The sequence below is a fragment of the Hylobates moloch genome, unplaced genomic scaffold (genome assembly GCF_009828535.3).
Source record: "Hylobates moloch isolate HMO894 unplaced genomic scaffold, HMol_V3 SCAFFOLD_15, whole genome shotgun sequence".
Taxonomy (NCBI): domain Eukaryota; kingdom Metazoa; phylum Chordata; class Mammalia; order Primates; family Hylobatidae; genus Hylobates; species Hylobates moloch.
In genome coordinates, this window is record NW_026652290.1 from 179560 (window position 1) to 200299 (window position 20740).

Sequence of the window (20740 nt, forward strand, 5' to 3'; positions counted from 1 at the left end):
GCAACTTCTGCCTCCCGGGTTCATGCAATTCTCGTGCCTCGGCCTCCTAAGAAGCTGGGATTACAGGCATGCACCACCACATCCCGCTAATTTTTATATATTTAATAGAGACAGGTTTTTTTTTTTTTTTTTTTTTGAGACGGAGTCTCGCTCTGTCGCCCAGGCTGGAGTGCAGTGGCGCAATCTCGGCTCACTGCAAGCTCCGCCTCCCGGGTTCACGCCATTCTCCTGCCTCAGCCTCTCCGAGTAGCTGGGACTACAGGCGCCCGCCACCACGCCCGGCTAATTTTTTGTATTTTTAGTAGAGACAGGGTTTCACCGTGGTCTCGATCTCCTGACCTCATGATCCGCCCGCCTCGGCCTCCCAAAGTGCTGGGATTACAAGCATGAGCCACCGTGCCCAGCAGAGACGGGGTTTTACCATGTTGGCCAGGCTGGTCTCAAACTCCTGACTTCATGTGATTCACCAGCCTCGGCCTCCCAAAGTGCCGGGATTACAGGCGTGAGCTGCCGCACCCGGCCAGATCTGCATTTTGGAAAGATGCCCCTGTTCACTGTGGATACACCAGAGGGTGAGGCAGGGAGACCCGGGGTGGACGTGCCAGGCAGGCCTGGCCCCGCAGGGACCGTGGCACGCAGCAGTAGAGGTGGGTTTTAAGGTGGTGGATCTGCAGGTGCTGGGTGTGCCAGACGGCGGTGGCTGGAAGTTTCCAGGCCTGTCCTGGTGTGGGTCGCCCAGGAGGTACCTCAGGTGTGTGGGGCAGGTGTTGGGCATTGGGAGCAGGGTTGTGTCTCCCGCCTGGGGGTGCCTGGGCCAAATCCGCCAGAACCGGGACCTAAGAGTTCAGAGGGCACCAGAAAAACGATAAGACCCACTGGCACCAGGCAGGTCATACTCCATGAATTTGTACATTCAGGCTTTTGGTACCCAAAGTTGGTGTTTCCATGGCGACAGGGCCCAAATGGCCATTGAACTCTCCTCTAGCCTGCAAGAGCCAGTGTGGGTCTCGGGCAGCTGACAGCCTCCGGAGGGTGCATGGACGGGCTGAGTTGGGGCATCTTCCTTGCTGGGCACAGCACAGGTGAGCAGGCCGGGGTGCAGCTGCATGGCCGCACTGACCACACAGCAGGTTCTGAAAGGCCGTCTATGTATGCACTGCGGACAGGACCCTCCCCCGGTAATGGTGCCCCAGCAGCCTGCTGTGAGCCCCACCTTCCACAGCTGCATCAGACTCACATGATCCTCTTTGGGTCACCAGGGACTTTGGGCTGAGTCCTGCACTTTAGTAGCTGAATAACCACATTTGTTCTCAGGACCTGGCCCGGGCTCCCCTGCCCCAGCCTCTACGGCCCCTCTCATGCCCCACGTGGGCTCTTAGCATCCCTGCATAGACCGCGCTCACCGCCCCACAGTAGAAGCACGGACTCATCTTTCCCTCCAGACTGTGGCAGGCACCACAGCGAGAAATGCGCTATCACGGTCCAGCGCACACTGGCATAGAACATAAAAAACCAACACAAGCTTTACAAATCAATGCAGCTCTTTCTATATGGGACAGACTCAGACTTTACTTTTAGGAATTGCCAGTCAGAGCCCAGTGTACTGACCCCATGACCCCTGGTATACCAGCCACAACCTGCAATTTGAAAACTACCCTAGGCCCTGGCACCGAGCCCATCCCAGAGTGGATCCCCAGGAAGGTTTGCAGATTCCATCCAGTCACGGGGACGGCTGGGCTGCCAGCTCCTTCGGTGATCCACGCCAACACCACCCTTGCCTCCCTGGCAACTTGGTGGGCCAGGTGCACGCGGCGGCTTCTCAGACCAGCGGTCGTGTCTGTGCACTGACCGTGTGAAGCCGCGGCACCAAGCACCCCTCAGTCAGCAGTGCAATGTGGGGAAGGCTGGTGCAGCTCCCCAGGTCAGCCAGGTGTCTCACCTGCATCGGCCGACTTGACTTTTGCCTCCACTTTGCCACGAGAAATGAATGCTTCTGTGGACACCATGGCTGGCATGCCAGGGCCACTTGGCCAGGACGTGGCAGAGCTGAGGGCAGGTCCCGGTGTGGCCCCTGGACTGGCTTCACGCACTGTCCAGATGTGGCTCCTCCCATGGGCCGGCATCACACCTGCTTCTCAGCAGCTGTCTTCCACGTGAGCTCGCAGGGCCAGCTGGGGAGGACGTCCGAGGGAGGCCGAGGCGGATGCGGGGGCGGCTTTAACTTCGACAGTGACGTCAGGGGCACCACGGGGCCCTCACAAGGTCTCATGCAAGACGCAGAGGTGCCCTGGAACATCCTGCTTCCCATTTATCCTCAGCATTCTCTCAGGCACCAGTCGATCCCAGCCCTTTCTCCCACGTGTGAAAAATGTTGCGTTATCTCACGGGAGTGAGTTCCATAAATTACGCTTGGAACCCCCAGGAGACATCTTCCGCCCCTGTTTAGGAGGACAGTGTCTAACTGAACACGGAACATTGTTCAGGACAGGCCTTTCCCGTCCACGTCACCTGCTAACAACACAGGTGCCCCTGCACTGAGCGTAACTGGGGCCGCACCCACTCGGTGTCCGTAGGCACCTGCCATCCACTGTCGATTCTCCCAAGACTTGGAGAGCTGTGGGCTTAGGTCACCTCCGAATCCGCCTCGAGTGCTGAGTGTGCAGCAGGGCAGCTCCGGCTTGCGGGGCCGCCCCTGGAGGTGAGGCTGCAGTCTCATTGTGCATCTCGTCCTCCTGCCAACCTGAGAGCCGGCTCCTCTGAGTCAGCCGGTCCCACCCTCCGGGTCCTAACTCCAATTCCTGCAGGGTGGCCTCCGCAGTGAGAAGAGCCTCAGGCCTCGGGACACCTGTGGGATCCTGCAGTCACCACCCCAGGGCCAGGGGAGCAAATGCCCCAAGGCGCAGCTCCAGCTGACAACAAGCAGAGGCTCCTCACTGCTCAGAGGGAGAATTCTCCAGGCTCGTGGGGTCCAGGATCCAGCCCTCGATGTGGACCCTCAGCAGAGCACGCTGGTCCTGGCTCCCTCCCCGCTCCTTCCCGGCCCTTGCCCCAGCCTCCTGGGCATGAAACGCTCCATGTGCAAGCCCCTGACTCCGGCTCTGCGTTCTGGGCTCAAGCAGGACGGTGGAATCCAAGACAAACATTGTCCCTGGTACTTGATGCTCACCTAGAATCCACAGCAAGCATCTGCCCGGCTGATCACGGAATGGTTCTTGTGACAGGAACCTCACCGCTTCCTGCAGGCCCACGGAAGGAGTGCAGACTCTGGCTTCAGGTCAGTCACGTGGCCCTGGGCTTTAATGAGGTAATATTTGCAGTGCTTGGAAGTTTGGAGACGCTCAGTCAGTCGGATCTCCTCTTTCCAGAATGCCTGACGGTGCAGGTTGGTGGAGCCAACGCTGATTGTGCTGCCTGGTGCAAGGCTCTGGGTAGGGCCTTGGTCCCTCCAAGGGCCACATGAGGCTGTCCCTTCCCTCTGACGTGTAATAGAATTTCAGGGATCTGCAGGACGCCATCACCTCAACTTCTGTGTCCAGGCTCTGCGATTCACAGGCTTGACTTTCCTTTCGTAGGTTCAGCCGGTAGCCCCCGGAGCTCCAGGCCGGTACACCCACCCCCGAATTATCCCCCTGAATCGACACAGGGTTTCCCTGTGCAATTAGAATCTCCAACAGGTCTGAATCCTAGGAATGTGGGCAGCTGAAAATGGAACTTGAGGGGCCACATCCGCACTTGGTCTACTGTCCCGGAGACTTTTTATTTTTTTGTAGATTCCTTTTTTAAAAAGCATGGGCTGCAACCCCTTAATGAGTCATTAAATCCACGTGGTGAGTCACAGTCAGCCTTTAAATACCTGAGACAGAGTAGGAGAGATGACCTCAGTGCACACACTGCCGAACAGCCAGGCTGCCCTCATGGGCTGCTTTGTTATGGGGGTGCTATGGTCACCACGTGCAGCGTCTCCCACAGTCTCGAGCAACCCTGACCTCCAGGCAGCACCCACTGCCTAGGGGAGGTCGAAGCAGGTCTGGTGAGGTTCATCCCCTCTGGAGACTCGGAAACACGAAGGTCTAGGGGATCAGGCTGTTGCAGGAACCCGTCGGGCTTGTGTCTTTAAAGCTTGAACTCAGCCCTCACTAGCTGCACTCACGCCAGTATCATTCTTACTGGGGGCCCAGTGTCCCCCGAGTCTAACACCGTCCATGCGGACCTGCAGGGAACCTCTGCCTCCCCACACAGCACTGAGTCTAACACCGTTGGTGCAGACCTGCAGGGAACCTGTGCCTCCCCACCCAGCAACGAGTCTAACACCATCCGTGCGGACCTACAGGGAACCTGTGCCTCCCCACCCAGCACTGAGTCTAACACCGTCCATATGGACCTGCAGGGAACCTGTGCCTCCCTGCCCAGCACTGAGAGGCTGCTGTGCAGTTCTTCGATTTGGAGACCTGGTGTCTTGGTCCATTTGTGCTGCTGTAACAAAATACCTCTGACCATGTGATTGATAAACAATAGAAATGTATTGCACACAGTTCTGGAGGCTGAGAAGTCCAGGATCCAGGCACCAGCAGACTTGGTGTTTGGTGACGGACTGTTCCCCAGAGATGGCACCTTCTATGGGTCCTCACGTGGAGGAAGGGACAGAAGGGCTCCTTCAAGTCTCGTAGAAGGGCACTCATCTGTCATGAGAGGAGAGCCCTCACGGCCCAGTCACCTCCTTAAAGCCCCATCTCTTAACCACATCACCTTGGGGGTTAGGTGTCAACATATGGTTTGGGGGGACACACACATTGAGACCACAGCACCTACTCCAGGCCCCTGGCAACTGGTACTGAGTCCTCCGAATAGAGCCAGTATTCGCCAAAACCTTTTGCACAAACAATTAAAAATAAAGAAAACTGGCTATCTGCAATGGCTCTCACTTGTAATCCCAGCAGTTTGGGATGCCAAGAGCTGGAGACCAGTGGGCAACAGCAAGACCCCATCTCTACAAAAATTAAATAAAATAAATAAATACAACTGCCCACTCAGTGAACCCAAAGCTGTGGGGCATTTTGTGTCACTTCCTCTGCTGGTGCCCACGTGACGCCATTCATCTTTCGTCACCACCTCACTTCCCTCTGAATGAAGACCACAGGATCTCAACCCAGCCAGCTGAGGCCCCAGGTCCTCCTTCCTGTCTCTCTCCAGGGTAGGGTGTCAGTGCCTTCTGTCCATGCCCTCTGCTGGCCTCTCTCTGAGGATCTTCCTGCTGCGAGGGCAGTGATCTCAGGCCCCACCACCTTTGGATTTCAGGACCCCACCTCTGCAACCCTGCATTTCTGAAATGCACCTTGGCACTTTGAATGTTCCCAAAAAGGAGATTCTAATCAAATTTGAATTAGGGGGAAGTCAGTGAAAAGCAAATTTCTGGCACCAGGAAATGTACAGGAAGGAAGGTGGAAGGCAAGCCCAGTTCTGGACACCATGTGCTGTGGAGGGGCAGAAGCCATCTGTGACCCCTGACCTCTGGCCCTTACCACCTTATCATGAGCCTACGGCGCATTCTGGCAGCTACAGGGCTACTTTTGACCGAGTCCTTTACAATGAAATGATTCCTAGTACCCCAACCTCTGGAGAACATGAGGTCCTTGGAAACAAATCCTCAGATAGCTTTTGCTGAACGGTAAATAAGGCTGCATTTTCACTCATGTGACTTAAGCATTCCACTTGTAAAACAGGCTTTGCAAACAAGGAGGCAATTTAAGGGAAAAAAAAATCATCTATGAAGTGATGCTTAACAGAAGTTTGGCTTTGTTGTAATGGTTAATTGATAGAATGATTAGCATTTAATCTCAGTTTTGGACAGCCAAGGATTTGTGCAGGAAGGGCTGCTAACGGCCGTGCTCATTAATTGTGAATTGCTCATTACTTCAGATCAGCTGGAACAAATCCCAAGTGGGCTTAATCTCTGTGTGCAGGCAGCACAGGGCTAATGGCAGCAGTCCTTTTTATTGACCCCCACGGCCCTGTCCCCAGTCAACCTCCTCCAAGCAGAGAGGTTCCAGAGGCCTCACAGCCGCCTGGCAGACCCCTCATGGCAGGCCGCTCCCTTGACAAGTTCAGGACTGCTGGGGTTCCCGGCCGCGCGTTCAGGACTCAAATCTGGAGATATCCGCTCTGTGCTCCCCAAGTATAAGGTTAGATAGAGATGGGGCCTGGCCTGTGTTCCTGGCAAGGAAGGCCACCTCCGAGCTCCCCCAGAGCCCAGCCACCTTCTCCGGGTTCCCAGCCCTGCAGTTCCCGAGGCTGCATTCGGAGGCGGAAATGAGGGCAAAGGTGGAGGGTACCCGGAGCTACTGGGGTCATGTCTTTCCCTGGGCACCCCTTCTCCTGGGGGATCTCACGGTGGGGTCAGGGCCTCACTCCCGGGTACCCCTCCTCCTAGGGGAGCTAACCCCGGGCACCCCTCCTCCTGGGGGACATCTTAGTGGGGTCAAGGCCTCAGCCCTGGGCACTTCTCCTGGGGGACCTCACGGTGGGGTCAAGGCCTCACTCCTGGGTACCCCTCCTCCTGGGGGAACCTCCCGGTGAGGTCAGGACCTCACCCTGGGCACCCCTCCTCCTGGAGGACACCCCGGCGGGGTCAGCGCCTCACCCCTCTCCTGCGGCCGTCAAGTGTCCTGCACGCCCTGCTCTCCCCACCGCGTCTGTCTGAAAGGACGCCCTGCACTGCCCTCGTCCTCCCCGGTCAGGTAGCACAACCCACAGCCCGGGTGAAATGCAACGACTCTTTTACCCATCAGCCTTGTTTAAGGCTTTACAGCAACCTCCAGGCCGCCTGGCTTGGGTTTGCAGCGCGGCGCCCTCGTACAGCCCCGCCTTCCCCGCGGCGGCGTCCACGGGGGACCAGAGATTGTGATGCGCGCCCTAGGGGACGGCAGGAGGCTTCCACGGGCCAAGCAGGAGGCCCCGAGAGGTGACCCGGGACCGGGGCGTGGCCCCGGGCGGAAGATTGAAGCCGCGACCTCCAGGCCCCGCCCCTCGCCGAGCAGCCCCGCCCCTGCCACGCCCCGCCGGGCAGGCCCACCCCGATGGACGCCGCTCTGCACCAATCGGAGACTGCCTGGCCTCAGACCCGCCTCCTGGTGCCGCCTGCGCAGGCGCCGTAGGCAGAAGCGGAGGGAAGCGCTGAGCCGGCGTGGGCGGGGCGTCCGAGGAGCGCCAGGCCATGCAGGCCCACGTGGTAGGTGCCAGCGGGGAGGGTGCCCCGCCGCGCAGCTGGGTCCTCGCGTCCCCTCACCCCGCCCTCCAGTCCTCTCCCGCTCCGGGGTTCGCAGCCCCGCACCGCCTCTCGGGCTCACCTACGGGGTCTCCGCCCTGAGCAGCCCTTAGGCCCCGCGGGCGAGCGCGGCTGCGCGTGCGGGGGACGCTCGGGATTGGAGCCCGCGGGGCGCGGCCGAGATCTGCAGCTCCGGCTGCGCTTCCTGCTCCCCGTCCCGCGATTGTGGCCTCCTCACCAACCTTCCTCGTTCTGATTTTGAAGCTTCTGGGCTCGGAGCTCAGGCAGTTCCCGGTTCGCCCTCACCTGGTCGTGGGGTGGACGGACGGCGCACCTGCCTCGCTCCCGCCTAGCTCCCGCGCACCTGCCCCCGCACCTCACACACCTGGTCTGCGCACCTGCTCATCTGCCTCGCTCCTACGCACCTGCCTTGCCCCTGCACACCTGCCCCGCCCCCGCACACCTGCCTCGCCCCCGCACACCTGCCCCGCGTATCTGCCTCGCTCCCGCACCCCACACACCTGGTCTGCACACCTGTCCTGCACCCCTCACACCTGGTCCGCAGACCTGCCCCACACCCTGTACACTGTCCGCACCCGCACACCTCCCCGTGCCCCACACCTCTCCGTGTGCCCCCACACAACCCCGCACCCCACACATCTGCCGTCACACATTCCTGGCACACTTGCCCATGCCCCACACACCCGTCTTGTGCCTGCACACCTGCTTCACACACCTGCTCTGCGTCCTGCATACATGCCCGTGCCCCATACCTGCCCGTGCACCTGCCCTGCACATCCCACACACCTACCTGCACATCTGCTCCGTGCCCACACACCTCCCTGTGTGTCCAGCACACTTACCCCAAACACGTGCCCTGAAAACCTGCCCACAAGCCCCGAACACCTTCCTTGTGCTCCGGCAGAGGCCGGAGCAAAGGCCCTCAGGGTTCAGACCCAGCCAATAGGCCGATGCAGTGAACAACCACAGGGGTGTAGGATTAGGAGTCGCCCAAAGGCTCAGCGTGTTTTCTGGTTTTTGTTTTTTTCTGTTTGTTTTTTCCAGCCTTTTTTCTTTTTTATTCCAGTCTTACTAAAATTGGGGACAGGTGAATAAAGGTCTATCTTTGATAGAAACATTATGTTTTGTAGATCTTGAGAAAAATTATTTCCTTCTTTTCCTTTAAGTAAATCCAAACTAAGGTAAATTTGTAAATAACTTAGGGAACTCGTTTTATTTTATTTTTATTTTTATTTTTTGAAATGGAGTTTCACACTCGTTGCCCAGGCTGTAGTGCAATGGCGTGATCTCAGCTCACCGAAACCTCCGCCTCCCGGGTTCAAGCGTTTCTCCTGCCTCAGCATCCCAAGTAGCTGGGATTACAGGCATGCACCACCACACCAGGGTAATTTTGTATTTTTAGTAGAGATGGGGTTTCTCCATGTTGGTCAGGCTGGTCTTGAACTCCCGACTTCAGATGATCTGCCCGCCTCGGCCTCCCAAAGTGCTGGGATTACAGGCGTGAGCTACCGCGCCCGGCCAGAACTCGTTTTATTCTTACAAATCTAAGTCCAGGAAGGGATAGAGTGAGGTTTCATTTGTAAAGAACTTGACTAAATTGTGTTTTCAACACAATTTCTACTTTTCTTTTTTGGATATAAATTAAGGGTGAGGACAGACTAATCTCTGAGTATTGCTCCGTATCACTTAATATTATAAGGTATAAAATTAAGACTTAACTCCTGTTATCCGTTGTTTTGTTGGCATTGAGTTTCACTGGTTTTACTCCATCCCACTTTAGAAATTTTTGTGTTGGGCTTCATGAGAAAAGGACAATGCCAGTGCCAAGCCAGCCCGAAACGAAGTGTAGGACAAAGGAATCGAGAGATGGACGTCAGGCCTCCCGTTTGCTCAGCCGGGTTCTTTGAACATGTCCTGCCCGATACTTTGTTAAAACATTGTTTTTTTTTTTTTATGGGCGAGGGGTTACTTGAAGGGGTTACTTTGTTGCAGGTTTTCTAACATGGTTTGCTGAAGTGCTTATTCCACCTAGAAAATGACCAACCAGCGCCTGTAGTCCCAGCTACTCGGGAGGCTGAGGCAGGAGAATGGCATGAACCCGGGAGGCAGAGCTTGCAGTGAGCCGAGATCGCGCCACTGCACTCCAGCCTGGGTGACAGAGCGAGACTCCGTCTCAAAAAAAAAAAAACAGTTATTTTCATGAGTGAGTTGGAAGATACCCAGATACTTGTTTCAACCAAAATGATGTTTCTGATCAGTGATTGGAAAACTCATGATTTACCATTGAGTTGGGAACAATTTGATGCCTTTCAGTTTTTTTGTTTTGTTTTGTTTTTTTGAGACGGAGTCTCGCTCTGTCGCCCAGCCTGGAGTGCAGTGGCGCAATCTCGGCTCACTGCAAGCTCCGCCTCCCGGGTTCACGCCATTCTCCTGCCTCAGCCTCCCGAGTAGCTGGGACTACAGGCGCCCGCCACCACGCCCGGCTAATTTTTTGTATTTTTAGTAGAGACAGGGTTTCACCATGTTAGCCAGGATGGTCTCGATCTCCTGACCTTGTGATCCGCCCGACTCGGCCTCCCAAAGTCCTTTCATTTTTTTTTTCGCTTTCAAAATCATATAGAAGGCAGTTCAGGGAAAGCTAAGACATAAAGAATCTTATGAGCTTGTTAAGAGCCTGGAGTAAAGGAGTGGACACCTTTTGTTTGTCACGGCATATGTGCAGGTGGTGAAGGGGAGGTAAATTAGAGCCACGGAAAGGGAACTAAGTTTTCACACTTCTATTAATCCATTTCTTTTGAATTCCAGTCTATTATCCTCCCAGTCCACAACGCTGAACCGTGGCTGGACGAATGTTTGAGGTCTGTTTTGCAACAGGACTTCGAAGGCACCATGGAGCTGTCTGTTTTCAATGACGCCAGTAAGGTTTGTATGAACTTCCTGTCGGGTGACGTAGCCCCAGTGTAAGCAACGGTTGACTGTTCGGAGGGAAGTTTCCTGACCTGCCAGCGTTCTGCTTTCAGGACAAGTCTGGGGCTATCATTGAAAAATGGAGAGTGAAGCTGGAAGATTCCGGTGTCCACATGATCATTGGGGGGCACGATTCTCCTTCTCCCCGAGGCGGTAAGTAAACATGCTTAGTTTATTAAACTATAATTCGTGGTTTCTTATCAACTTACATACTGAAGCAGTTTCATGTTCAAATACTGACAAAAAGTATCCTGGTGGTAATTGGGTCTGCCACTTATTAAGAACCTAGTAGAGGCTGGGTGCGGTGGCTCACACCTGTAATCCCGGCACTATGGGAGGCCAAGGCAGGCGGATCACTTGAGGTCAGGAGTTCAAGACCAGCGTGGCCAACATGGTGAAACCCCATCTTTACCAAAAAATACAAAAATTAGCCGGGCGTAGTGGCACACACCTGTAATCCCAGCTACTTGGGAGGCTGAAGCATGAGAATTGCTTGAACCCAGGAGGCAGAGGTTGCAGTGAACCAAGATCACGCCACTGCACTCCAGCCTGGGTGACAGAGCAAGACTCCATCTCAAAAAAGAGAGAGAGAAAGAGAGAGGAAGGAAGGAGAAGGAGAGAAAATGAAAGACAGAGAAAAGAAAGAAAAGAACCTAGTAGACCTAAAATTTCTTATTCTTTGATAAGGATTTATTATAGACCTAAGTTTCTTATTCTTTGGTAGGATTTATTACTATGATCTGAATGTCTGTGTCCACCCCCAGATTCATATTTGGAACCCCCAGGGTGATAGTATTAGGATGACATTAGGTGGGGACTTTGGGAGGTGATTAGGACATGAGGGTGGGGCCTCACCAATGAGATTAGTGCCCGTATAAAAGAGGCCGCACAGAGCTCCCTCACCCCCCCTGCTCTGTAAGAACACAGGGAGAAGACACCTCTGTGCGCCAGGAAGGGGCCCTCACCAGCCACCGAATCTGCTGGAGCGTGACTCTTGGATTTCCCAGCCTCCAGAACTGTGAGAAACCCCTTCTGCCACCCAGTCTGGGGTATTCTGCGGTGGCATGCAGGCTCTTCCGTCCCTAGCAACCACTCGTCTGCTTTCTGTCTCTGTGTATTTGCCTGCTCTGGACATTTTGTATGAATGGAGCCAGGTTCTACGTGCTCTTTTGTAGCCGGCTTCATTGAGCCTAACGTTTGAACGTTCCTCTGTGCTGTGGCGTGTGTCCGTGCTCCATTCCTTTCTCTGGGAGGATGATATGCAGTTGTACATAGGTACCATGTTTTGTGTGTCCGTTTGTCAGGCAGTGGACATTTGAGTTGTTCTACCCCTTGCTACTGTGAATGGTGACAGTCTGAACATTTGGGTACAGTTGTTTGAACACTGGTTTTCAAATCCTTTGGGTACATTCCTTGGTGTAGAATTTCTGGCTCATGTTGTAATTCTGTGTTTAACATACCGAGGAGATGCCAAACTTTTCTGCAGTGGATGCATTTTACATTCCTACCGGCAATGCATGAATGTTCCAATTTCTACATATCCTCATCAACACTTGTTATTTTCTGTTTTTTAAATTATAGCCATGCTAGTGGGTGTGAAGTGGTGTCTCATTGTGGTTTCAATCTGAATGTCCTTGTTGACTAAAGATGTTGTGCCTCTTTTCATGTGCCTGTTGGCCATTTATATATCTTCCTTGGGCCAGGCATGGTGACTCACACCTGTAATCCCGGCACTTTAGGAGGCCAAGACGGGTGGATCACCTGAGGTCAGGAGTTTGAGACCAGCCTGGCCAACATGGTGAAACCCCATCTCTACTAAAAATATCATACACACACACACACACACACACACACACACACACACACACAAAATTAGCCAGGTGTGGTGGCAGGCGCCTGTAATCTCAGCCACTTGGGAGGCTGAGGCAGGAGAATTGCTTGAACCTGGGAGGCAGAGGTTGCAGTGAGCCGAGATGGTGCCACTGTACTTCAGCCTGCATGACAGAGTGAGACTCCATCTCAAAATAAATAATAAAAAATAAATGGGCCGGGTTTGGTGGTTCGTGCCTGTTATCCCAGCACTTTGGGAGGCCAAGGCGGGTGGGTCACCAGAGTTCAGGAGTTCAAGACCAAGCTGCCCAACATGGTGAAACCCCGTCTCTACTAAAAATACAAAAATTAGCTTGGAGTAGTGGCAGCCACCTGTAATCCCAGCTGCTCAGGAGGCTGAGGCAGGAGAATTGCTTGAACCCGGGAGGCAGAGGTTGCTGTGAGCCGAGATCGCGCCATTGGACTCCAGCCTGGCAACAAGAGTGAAACTCCGTCCGAAAAAATAATAAATAAATAAATAAATAAGTGTATATCTTCCTTGAAGAAATGTTTATTCAAGTATTTTGGCCATTTTAAAAATTGAGCTGTATGTGTTTTCATTGTTGAATTGTAAGAGCTCCTTATATGTTCTGGATACTAGAGCTTTATTATGTATAATTTGCAATTTTTTTCCCATTCTTTGGGTTATCTTTTCACCCTCTCGAGAGTGTTCTTTGATGCACAAAAGGCTTATGATTTTGATGAGGACAAAAATCTAATTTATCTATTATTTCTTTTGTGCTTTTGGTGTCATTTCTAAGAAGCCACAGCTGAATCAAGGTCATGAAGATTTTATCTGTATGTTTTCTTCAGAATTATCCTTGTAGCTCTTATATTTAGGCCTTTGATCCATTTTGACTTAATTTTTATACATGGTGTGAAGCAAAGGTCCAGCTTCATTCTTTTGTAAGTAGATACTGTTTTTCCAACACCATTTAAAAGACTATTCTTTCTCCACTGAATTATCTTGGTATTCTTGTGAAAAATCCATTAACCATAAACGTATGGATTCATTCCTGGACTCCAGATTCTATTCCGTCGGTTTATGTGTCTGTCCTTACACCAGTACCTCATTGTTTTGTTTTGATTACTTTAGCTTTGTGATAAGTTTTGTGAATTGTTCTCTTAATTTCATTTGAGATTGCTCATTTCTAGTAGATAAACCACTGATTTTTCTTAGTGTTGACCTTGTATCCTACAATTATTAGCTCTAATAGTTTATCAGCTTTAATAGTTTGTTCTTTGTGGGTTTTTAGGATTTCCTGTATTTAAGATCATATTATCTATGAGTAGAGATAGTTTTACTTTTTCTTTTACAATTTAGATTCTTTCTTTTTCTTTCTTTCTCTTTTTTTTTTTTTAATTTGAGACAGAGTCTCACTCTGTCATCCAAGCTGGAGTGCAGTGGCACGGTCTCAGCTCACTGCAAGCTCTGCCACCTGGGTTCAAGCAATTCTCATGCCTCAGCCTCCTGAGCAGCTGGGACTACAGGCATGCGCCACCACAACCGGCTAATTTTTTTGTATTTCTAGTAGAGATGGGGTTTCACCATGTTGGCCAGGCTGGTCTCAAACTCCTGACCTCAGGTGATTCACCCGCCTCGGCCTCCCAAAGTGCTGGGATTACAGGTGTGAGCTGCCACACCCGGCTTTTATCTTTCTTAATTGCTCTGGCTAGTGCTTCCAGGGCAGTGCTGAACAGAAGTGGTGAAAGTGGGCATCCTTTCTTAGGTTCTCCTAAGCAATTTTAGGGGAAAAGCTTTCAGTCTTCCACCATTGAATATGATATTAGCTGTAGGTTTTTATAAATGCCGTTTGTTACGCTAAGGAGGTTCCCTTTTAATTCTAGTTTGTTGAATTTTTAAATCATGAAAGGGTGTCGGATTTTGTCAAATGCATTTTCTACACCAATTTGAGATGATCATATAATTTTTTCCCCTTATCTGTTAAGATGGTATGTTACATTGATTGATATCCTATGGCGAACTGCCCTCGCATTATTGGGATAAATACCACTTGTTCCTGGTGTATAATCTTTCTAGTATACTGCTGGATTCAGTTTGCTAGAATGTTGTTGAAGATTTTTGCATATATATTTGTAAGGGATATTGGCCTATAGGTTCCTATTCCTACGATATCTTTGTGTGGCTTCAGTATCAGAGTAGTACTGGCCTCATAGAATAAGTGTTTCTTCCTCTTCTTTTTTGGAAGAGTTTAGGAAGGGTTGGTGTTAGTAATTCTCTGCGTTTGGTGGAATTCATCAGTGAAGTCACCTGACTCTGGGCTTTTTTGTTGGGAGTTTTGTTTTTTTTTATTACTGAGTCAATCTCTTTATTTGTTATAGGTGTGTTGAGGTTTTTTTATTTCTTCTTGAGTCAATTTTGGTAGTTTGTTTCTAGGAATTTGTCCATTTCGTCTAGGTTATCTAATTTTTTGGCATACGTTGTTCTTCACACTGTCGTGATCCTTTTAGTTTCTGTTAAGTTTGGGAGTCAGGTGCCACTTTCCCTTTTTATTTCAGCATTTTGAGTTGTCTTTCCTTCTTTCTCAGTCTAGCTGCGCTTGTCAATTTGGTTGGCCCTCTTCAAAGAATCAACTTTTTTTGTTGATTTGCTATTGTTTTGTTACTGTTTGTTTATTTTCACTCTAATCTTCACTATTTCCTTCCTTCTGCTAGCTGTGTGTTTAGTTTATTTTTCTTTTTCTAGCTTCTTAAGGTGTACTTTTAGGTTCTTGATTTTAGACCTCTTTTATGTAGGCATTTATAGGTATAGATTCCTTTCTATGCACTGATTTTTCAACACCCTGAAAGTTTTGGTTTGTTGTGTTTTTGTTTTCGTTTGTCTCTGAGTATATTCTAATGGGCCTTGTGATTTCTTCTTTGACATATTGGTTGCTGAAGAGTATATTGTTTAGCTTTCATTTGTTTATGAATTTTTCAGTTTTACTTCTGTTATTTATTTCTAGTTTCATTTCACTGTGGTCAGAGAAGAGACTTCATATAATTTCAATCTTTAAAAAAATGTTTAAGGCACGTTTTATGGCTGGACGTGTCATCTGTCATGGAGAATGCACCGTGTGCACCTGAGAATGTGTGTTCTGCTGCTGTCGAGTGGAGTATTCTGTATACTTTCTAGTTGGTTTATAGTGTTGTTCAAGTTCTCTGTTTATTATCTTCTGTCTAGATGTTCTCTCCATTATTGAAAGTAGAATGTTGTATCTCCGACTGTTACGGTAGAACTGTTTCTCCCTCCAATTCAGTCAATCTTTGCCTTAATTTTGTGACCCTCTTGTTAGATGTGTACAGTTTTATACTTGTTATATCTTCTTGATCAATTGACTCTTTTATCAACATATAGTCTTTGTCTTTTCTAATAATTTTTGAGTTGAAGTCTATTTTGTCTGATATTTGCACAGCCACGCCAGCACTCTTTGATTACTAGTTGTGTGGGATATCTCTTTCCCTTGTTTCACTTTCAGCCTACTTGTGCCTTTGGATCTGAAGTGAATTCCTCATATAGACAGCATTTAGATGGATCATAATTTTCAAGATCGATTCTGCCAGTTTTTGCCTTTTAATTGGAGAATTTACTCCATTTACATTTAAAGTGATTACTGACAAGGAAGGACTTTTGCCACTTTGCTATTTGCTTTCTATATGTCTTATGTCTTTTTTATTCCTCAATCCTGCATTACTACCTTCTTTTCTGTTTAATTGCTTATTTCCGATGTGCCATTTTGATTCCTTTATCATTTCCTTTTCTGTATATTTCTAAATGATCGTCTTAGTGGTTACTGTGAGGATTACAGTGAACATCTTAAATTTATAACAATGTAGTTTGAATTAACACTTAGCTTCAATCATGTAACATTAACATAAATTCATAAATTATTTTCATGAACGTAGATTTATAATTGTTTCCTGGTGTGTGTGTGGCGGTAGGGGATAGGAGTTCACTCCGTCACCCAGGCTGGAGCACAGTGGCGTGATCTTGGCTCACTGCAACCTCCACCCAGTGGGTTCAAGCGATTCTTGTGCCTCAGCCCCCCAGGTAGCTGGGAATACAGGTGCCTGCCAGCATGCCTGGGTAAGTTTTGTATTTTTGGTAGAGAGGGGATTTTGCCCTGTTGCCAACGCTGGTCTCGTATTCCTGGACTCAAGTGATCCACCCACCTCGGCCTCCCAAAGTGCTGGGATTATAGGCATGAGCCACAGCACCTGGCTTGTTTTCTGTATTTGTTTTAAAAGCATATAGGAAAAAATACAAACCAAAATAATACTATCTTTTATATTTACCTGAACAGTAAACTTTATCCCTGTTCTTCATTTCTTCTTTGTCTATGAGTTCCTGTTTGGTGCTCTTTCATTTCAGCCCTATCATGAACTCCCTCAGTTTTTGTTTATCTTAGAATGTCTTAATTGCTTGTTCATTTTTGAAAGATGGCTTTGCTGGATATAGGATTCATAATTGACAGTGTTTTTCTTTGAGCACTATGAATACATATGGTCCCCAATTTATGATAGTTCAACTTACCATTTTTCAACTTTATGATGGTGCAAAGGCAATACAAATTCAGTAGAAACTGTGGTTCTGTCACAATGCCAAGCAGTGGCTGTGAGTCACAGCTCCCAGTCCCCCACGCATTTTTGACTTACGATGTTTTAAACTTGCAGTGGGTTTACCTAGACACAGGCTCACCCTAAGTTGAGGAACATCTGTGTGTTCCCCCATTGCCTGTGGCCTTCATTGTTTCTGAGAAGAAGTAAGCAGTTAATCTTACTGAGGCTCTCTTGTAAGTGACAAGTGATTTTCTCTTATCGTTGGTTGAGCTTCCTGGATGTGTAGATGAATGTTTTTCAATAATTTGAGAATTTTTCAGCCATTATTATTATTATTATTTTTTTTTTTTTGAGACGGAGTCTCGCTCTGTCGCCCAGGCTGGAGTGCAGTGGCGCAGTCTCGGCTCACTGCAAGCTCTGCCTCCTGGGTTCACGCCATTCTCCTGCCTCAGCCTCTCCGAGTAGCTGGGACTACAGGCACCCGCCACCACGCCCGGCTAATTTTTTTGTATTTTTTTTTTAGTAGAGACGGGGTTTCACCAGGGTCTCGATCTCCTGACCTCGTGATCCGCCCGCCTTGGCCTCCCAAAGTGCTGGGATTACAAGCGTGAGCCACCGCGCCCGGCATTATTTTTTCAAACTTTTTTTTCTGTTTATTTCTCTTGCCTTTCCATGTGGTACTTGCATTGTGCATACGTTGGTACAGTTACTGGTATTCCAGCTTTCTCTGAGATGCTTTTCACTTTCTTCATTCTTCTTTCACTCCATTTTCAGATTCAGACTTACCCATCTGTCTCTGTGTTTGCTAATTTTTCTTCTGCATATTTAAATATACTCTTGAGCTCCTCTAGTAAAATTTTAGTAATTTGAGAATTTTTCAGCCATTGTTTTTTCAAACTTTTGTTCTGTTTATTTCTCTTGCTCAAGGATATTTTTATGCTCCATGGACAGTTTGGCTGGGTATAGAATTCTAGGTGCAAAATCATTTTTCTTAGACTTTTAAAGGGATTGTCTCATTATATTCTAGTGTCCATGTTTCTAATAAGAAATCTTACACCAGTCTGACTCTTGTTATTTTAAAGGTATTGTTTCTCAAAGTATTTAAGATTTTTCTTTTTGTGCTTTTGAATTTTGAAATTTCATGATGCTGGGTCAAGGTGTGTTGAGGTTTCTTCATTCACCCTCTGTTTTTATGTTGAATGATTAGCTTGTGTTCTTAGCTTTGATTGTAATAGATCAGGGTCCTTTTAGTTTGACTTTAAAGTTTTCATATAAGACTTGAAAAAAATATGCCTGCCTGTAATGCATGGGGCTAAAAAAGTTGAGGTCGGCAGATGATATATTTTTAGTTGGTGGACAGGTTCCTACAGATTTTAGGAGTCACAGCTTCTCTAAAATAATGGTCATCAACTTTGCTGCATGTTACAATCACCAGTGAGTTTTATAAAACCAGTGCCTTAGTCTCACCCTAAGATATTCTCATGTAATTGATCTGGGGTGCAGCGTGGGCATTGGGATTTTAAAAGCTTTCCAGAAGATTCTGAGACACATCCAGGATCAGGAGCCACTGCTTTAGAACGTGCTCAGGAATGGGTGGCATCACCCCACTTTCTAGTGGACTTGGTCCTGAGGGAGTCTTACAGCTACAACGTATTTCAGGGGTGAGCGGCTGAGGGTTTAGGGTCCCTCTAGAATGTCCCCGTGTGAGAGCCTGGGGAGTTAAGTCCTCTTTTGGGTCCTGTTCAGATCTGTGAGACTCACAAAATCACAGGCTCACCCACGGGGTGTCAGTGGACAGGAGCAGCTCCCGGCCCCGGCTCTTCTCCTGCAGTGCCGTGGGGCTCAGAAGATGCAGGAGTAAAGTAGACTCGGGTGTGGGGCCAGGCTGGTGGGGTCGGCTCCACGGCCAGCTCGCTCTGCCTCCGTTTCCTTATTTGTGAACAGGCCGTGGTGGTCAGTACCCGTCTTGGAGTGCTGTGAGGTGTGAAATGAGCTAATCCGCAGCGTGTCTAGAACAGGTGCGGGCGGTGGGCACTCAACGGCGGGTCTAGAACAGGTGCGGGTGGCGGGCGCTCAGCAGAGTGTCTAGAACAGGTGTGGGCGGCAGGCACTCAGGAGGTGTTGGCAGCTGTCTGTCATCATCATTGCTGTCATCATCATCGTCTTGTGTATTTGGAAGATGTTTTTTCCCAAGTTGTATCTTGTTTTCATTATCTTTCATTGGTTTGAAATAGAAAACTCTTTATAAATTGATTATTGTAGAACGTTGGTTTCAACTTGCTTCTGAAATGTGTGTAAACAAATTGGGTTTTGAAACTACTATAAACATCCTTTAATATTCTCTTTTTTTTTTTTTTTTTTTTGAGACAGAGTCTCACTCTGTCGCCCAGGCTGGAGTGCAGTGGCGTGATCTCGGCTCACTGCAAGCTCCACCTCCCGGGTTCTCGCCATTCTCCTGCCCCAGCCTCCCAAGTAGTTGGGACTACAGGCGCCCGCCACCACGCCTGGCTAATTTTTTTGTATTTTTAGTAGAGACAGGGTTTCACCGTGTTAGCCAGGATGGTCTTGATCTCTTGACCTCGCGATCTGCCTGCCTCGGCCTCCCAAAGTGCTGGGATTACAGGTGTGAACCACCGCGCCTGGCCTAATATTCTTTTAAGTTAAAGAATATTAGAGAGTGTTTTGCATCTTTTATAGTTGGATGAAAACAAATTTAAAGTATTTTGGTGACTGCTCTGACACTACTTGTCTAAAAACATTCATCCATTTTGAAAACATTTTGCTTTTCATAAAATACTTTTTATAGATTAGCTCTAACTTGAGGCACATCCCATTTGTATGAATTCTATCAATAATAAAAACAATCCATTGTAAAGTTCTGAAGGACCAAGTTGAAGGGCTGAAACGAGCCGTCCTGCTGCCTGTCTGAAGTGTGGGAAAGGAGACCTCGTGGGGACCCTATTCTACACTTTAATAAAATATGGTTGGTTTGGTTATAGCTGAAAGGGACGTATTTTCCTGTAATAATATTTTTTCTTAAATAGGGAGAGTTATATTGACTATTAGATAACGTAGATCCAAAGTGTCTCTTTTCAGAAGTGCTGGGTATTTGAAATGGGCTGATTCACTTATTATGATTTGTGCACTAACGGAGCCCCACTTTCCTAATAATGTCGCCACTTGCTAAAACCAAAATGAAGTACAACCCCCCTCTTCCCTCCGGGAGGCAGGAATGTTAATATCTCACGGCCGTGTGAGTTCTTCCTCTGAGACCATGGCAACCAGATCCCCTCACAAAGGGACTGGCCTCCCCAAACAGGAGCCCCACACAAACATTTGACTTTCTTCAAGGCAATAATATTAAAGCAAATTCCTTGTCTTTGCCAAACACAGGATTCATTGTGAGAAACTTCCAGCTTCCTTAGTGAGATAAGTCTTCCTTCGTTACCCAGGCTCACGGATACCCTTCTCTCCTGAAACCTGACGCTAACAAGCCACGTTGTGAGCGGAGCCCCTGGTGACTGCGGTGTGCCTGTGGAAGGCCCCTTCCGGCCCTGCATTCTCACAGGTGCCTCTGCCTGTGTCTCTTGTGAGGAGCTTCAGGGCACTCACCTTGCTCTGCAGCGATCGATGATGGAGGCTTGGCTGCAGCAGCCCTGGAGACACGGCCCACCATCCCTCCCAGGGCAGAACAGGCACTAACCTCCCCGGGTGCATTTCTTCCCTGTGCCTGTTTATGCCCCTGGCTTTTTGACATCTGGGATCCTCTGTCTAATTGGGTTGAGCTGGCTAAATTTTAGGGATTAATGCTAGAAATTAAACTGCTACCTGGTATGAAGAGGGGCACCGCGCCAGGTTGGAGAATGCAGAGAGGGTGGGAGACTCTGTGCGTCTCGCTTCTGTGAGGCCGTGCGGTCCCAGTGGTGCCGTGAGCTTGCTTGATGCCCCCCCCCGGAACAGGGCAGCCCCCGTGGGGTGGGAGCCCTGCCTTCCCCTCCTTGTAGTGGAGACGGGAGAGTGCCACGGGTGTGGCCGAAACGCACACTTGGCCACCGTCCCTCC

The 20740-nt window shown here is 49.4% G+C and overlaps 1 protein-coding gene across 5 annotated transcripts in view; it reads left to right on the plus strand.

Moving 5' to 3' along the window:
• The first annotated feature begins 7142 nt into the window (after positions 1-7142).
• Positions 7143-20740, plus strand: part of B3GNTL1 (UDP-GlcNAc:betaGal beta-1,3-N-acetylglucosaminyltransferase like 1) — a 126759-nt gene continuing 113161 nt past the window's right edge. For all 5 annotated transcript variants that reach the window (XR_009209962.1, XR_009209961.1, XR_009209963.1 and 2 more), the window contains exons 1-3: positions 7143-7225; positions 10088-10204; positions 10303-10402. Coding sequence is in view for 1 of the 5 variants with exons in the window: in XM_032177940.2 (XP_032033831.1) it covers positions 7211-7225; positions 10088-10204; positions 10303-10402 (232 nt within the window). In the remaining 4 variants the exon portion in view is untranslated. The remainder of the gene's footprint in view (positions 7226-10087; positions 10205-10302; positions 10403-20740) is intronic.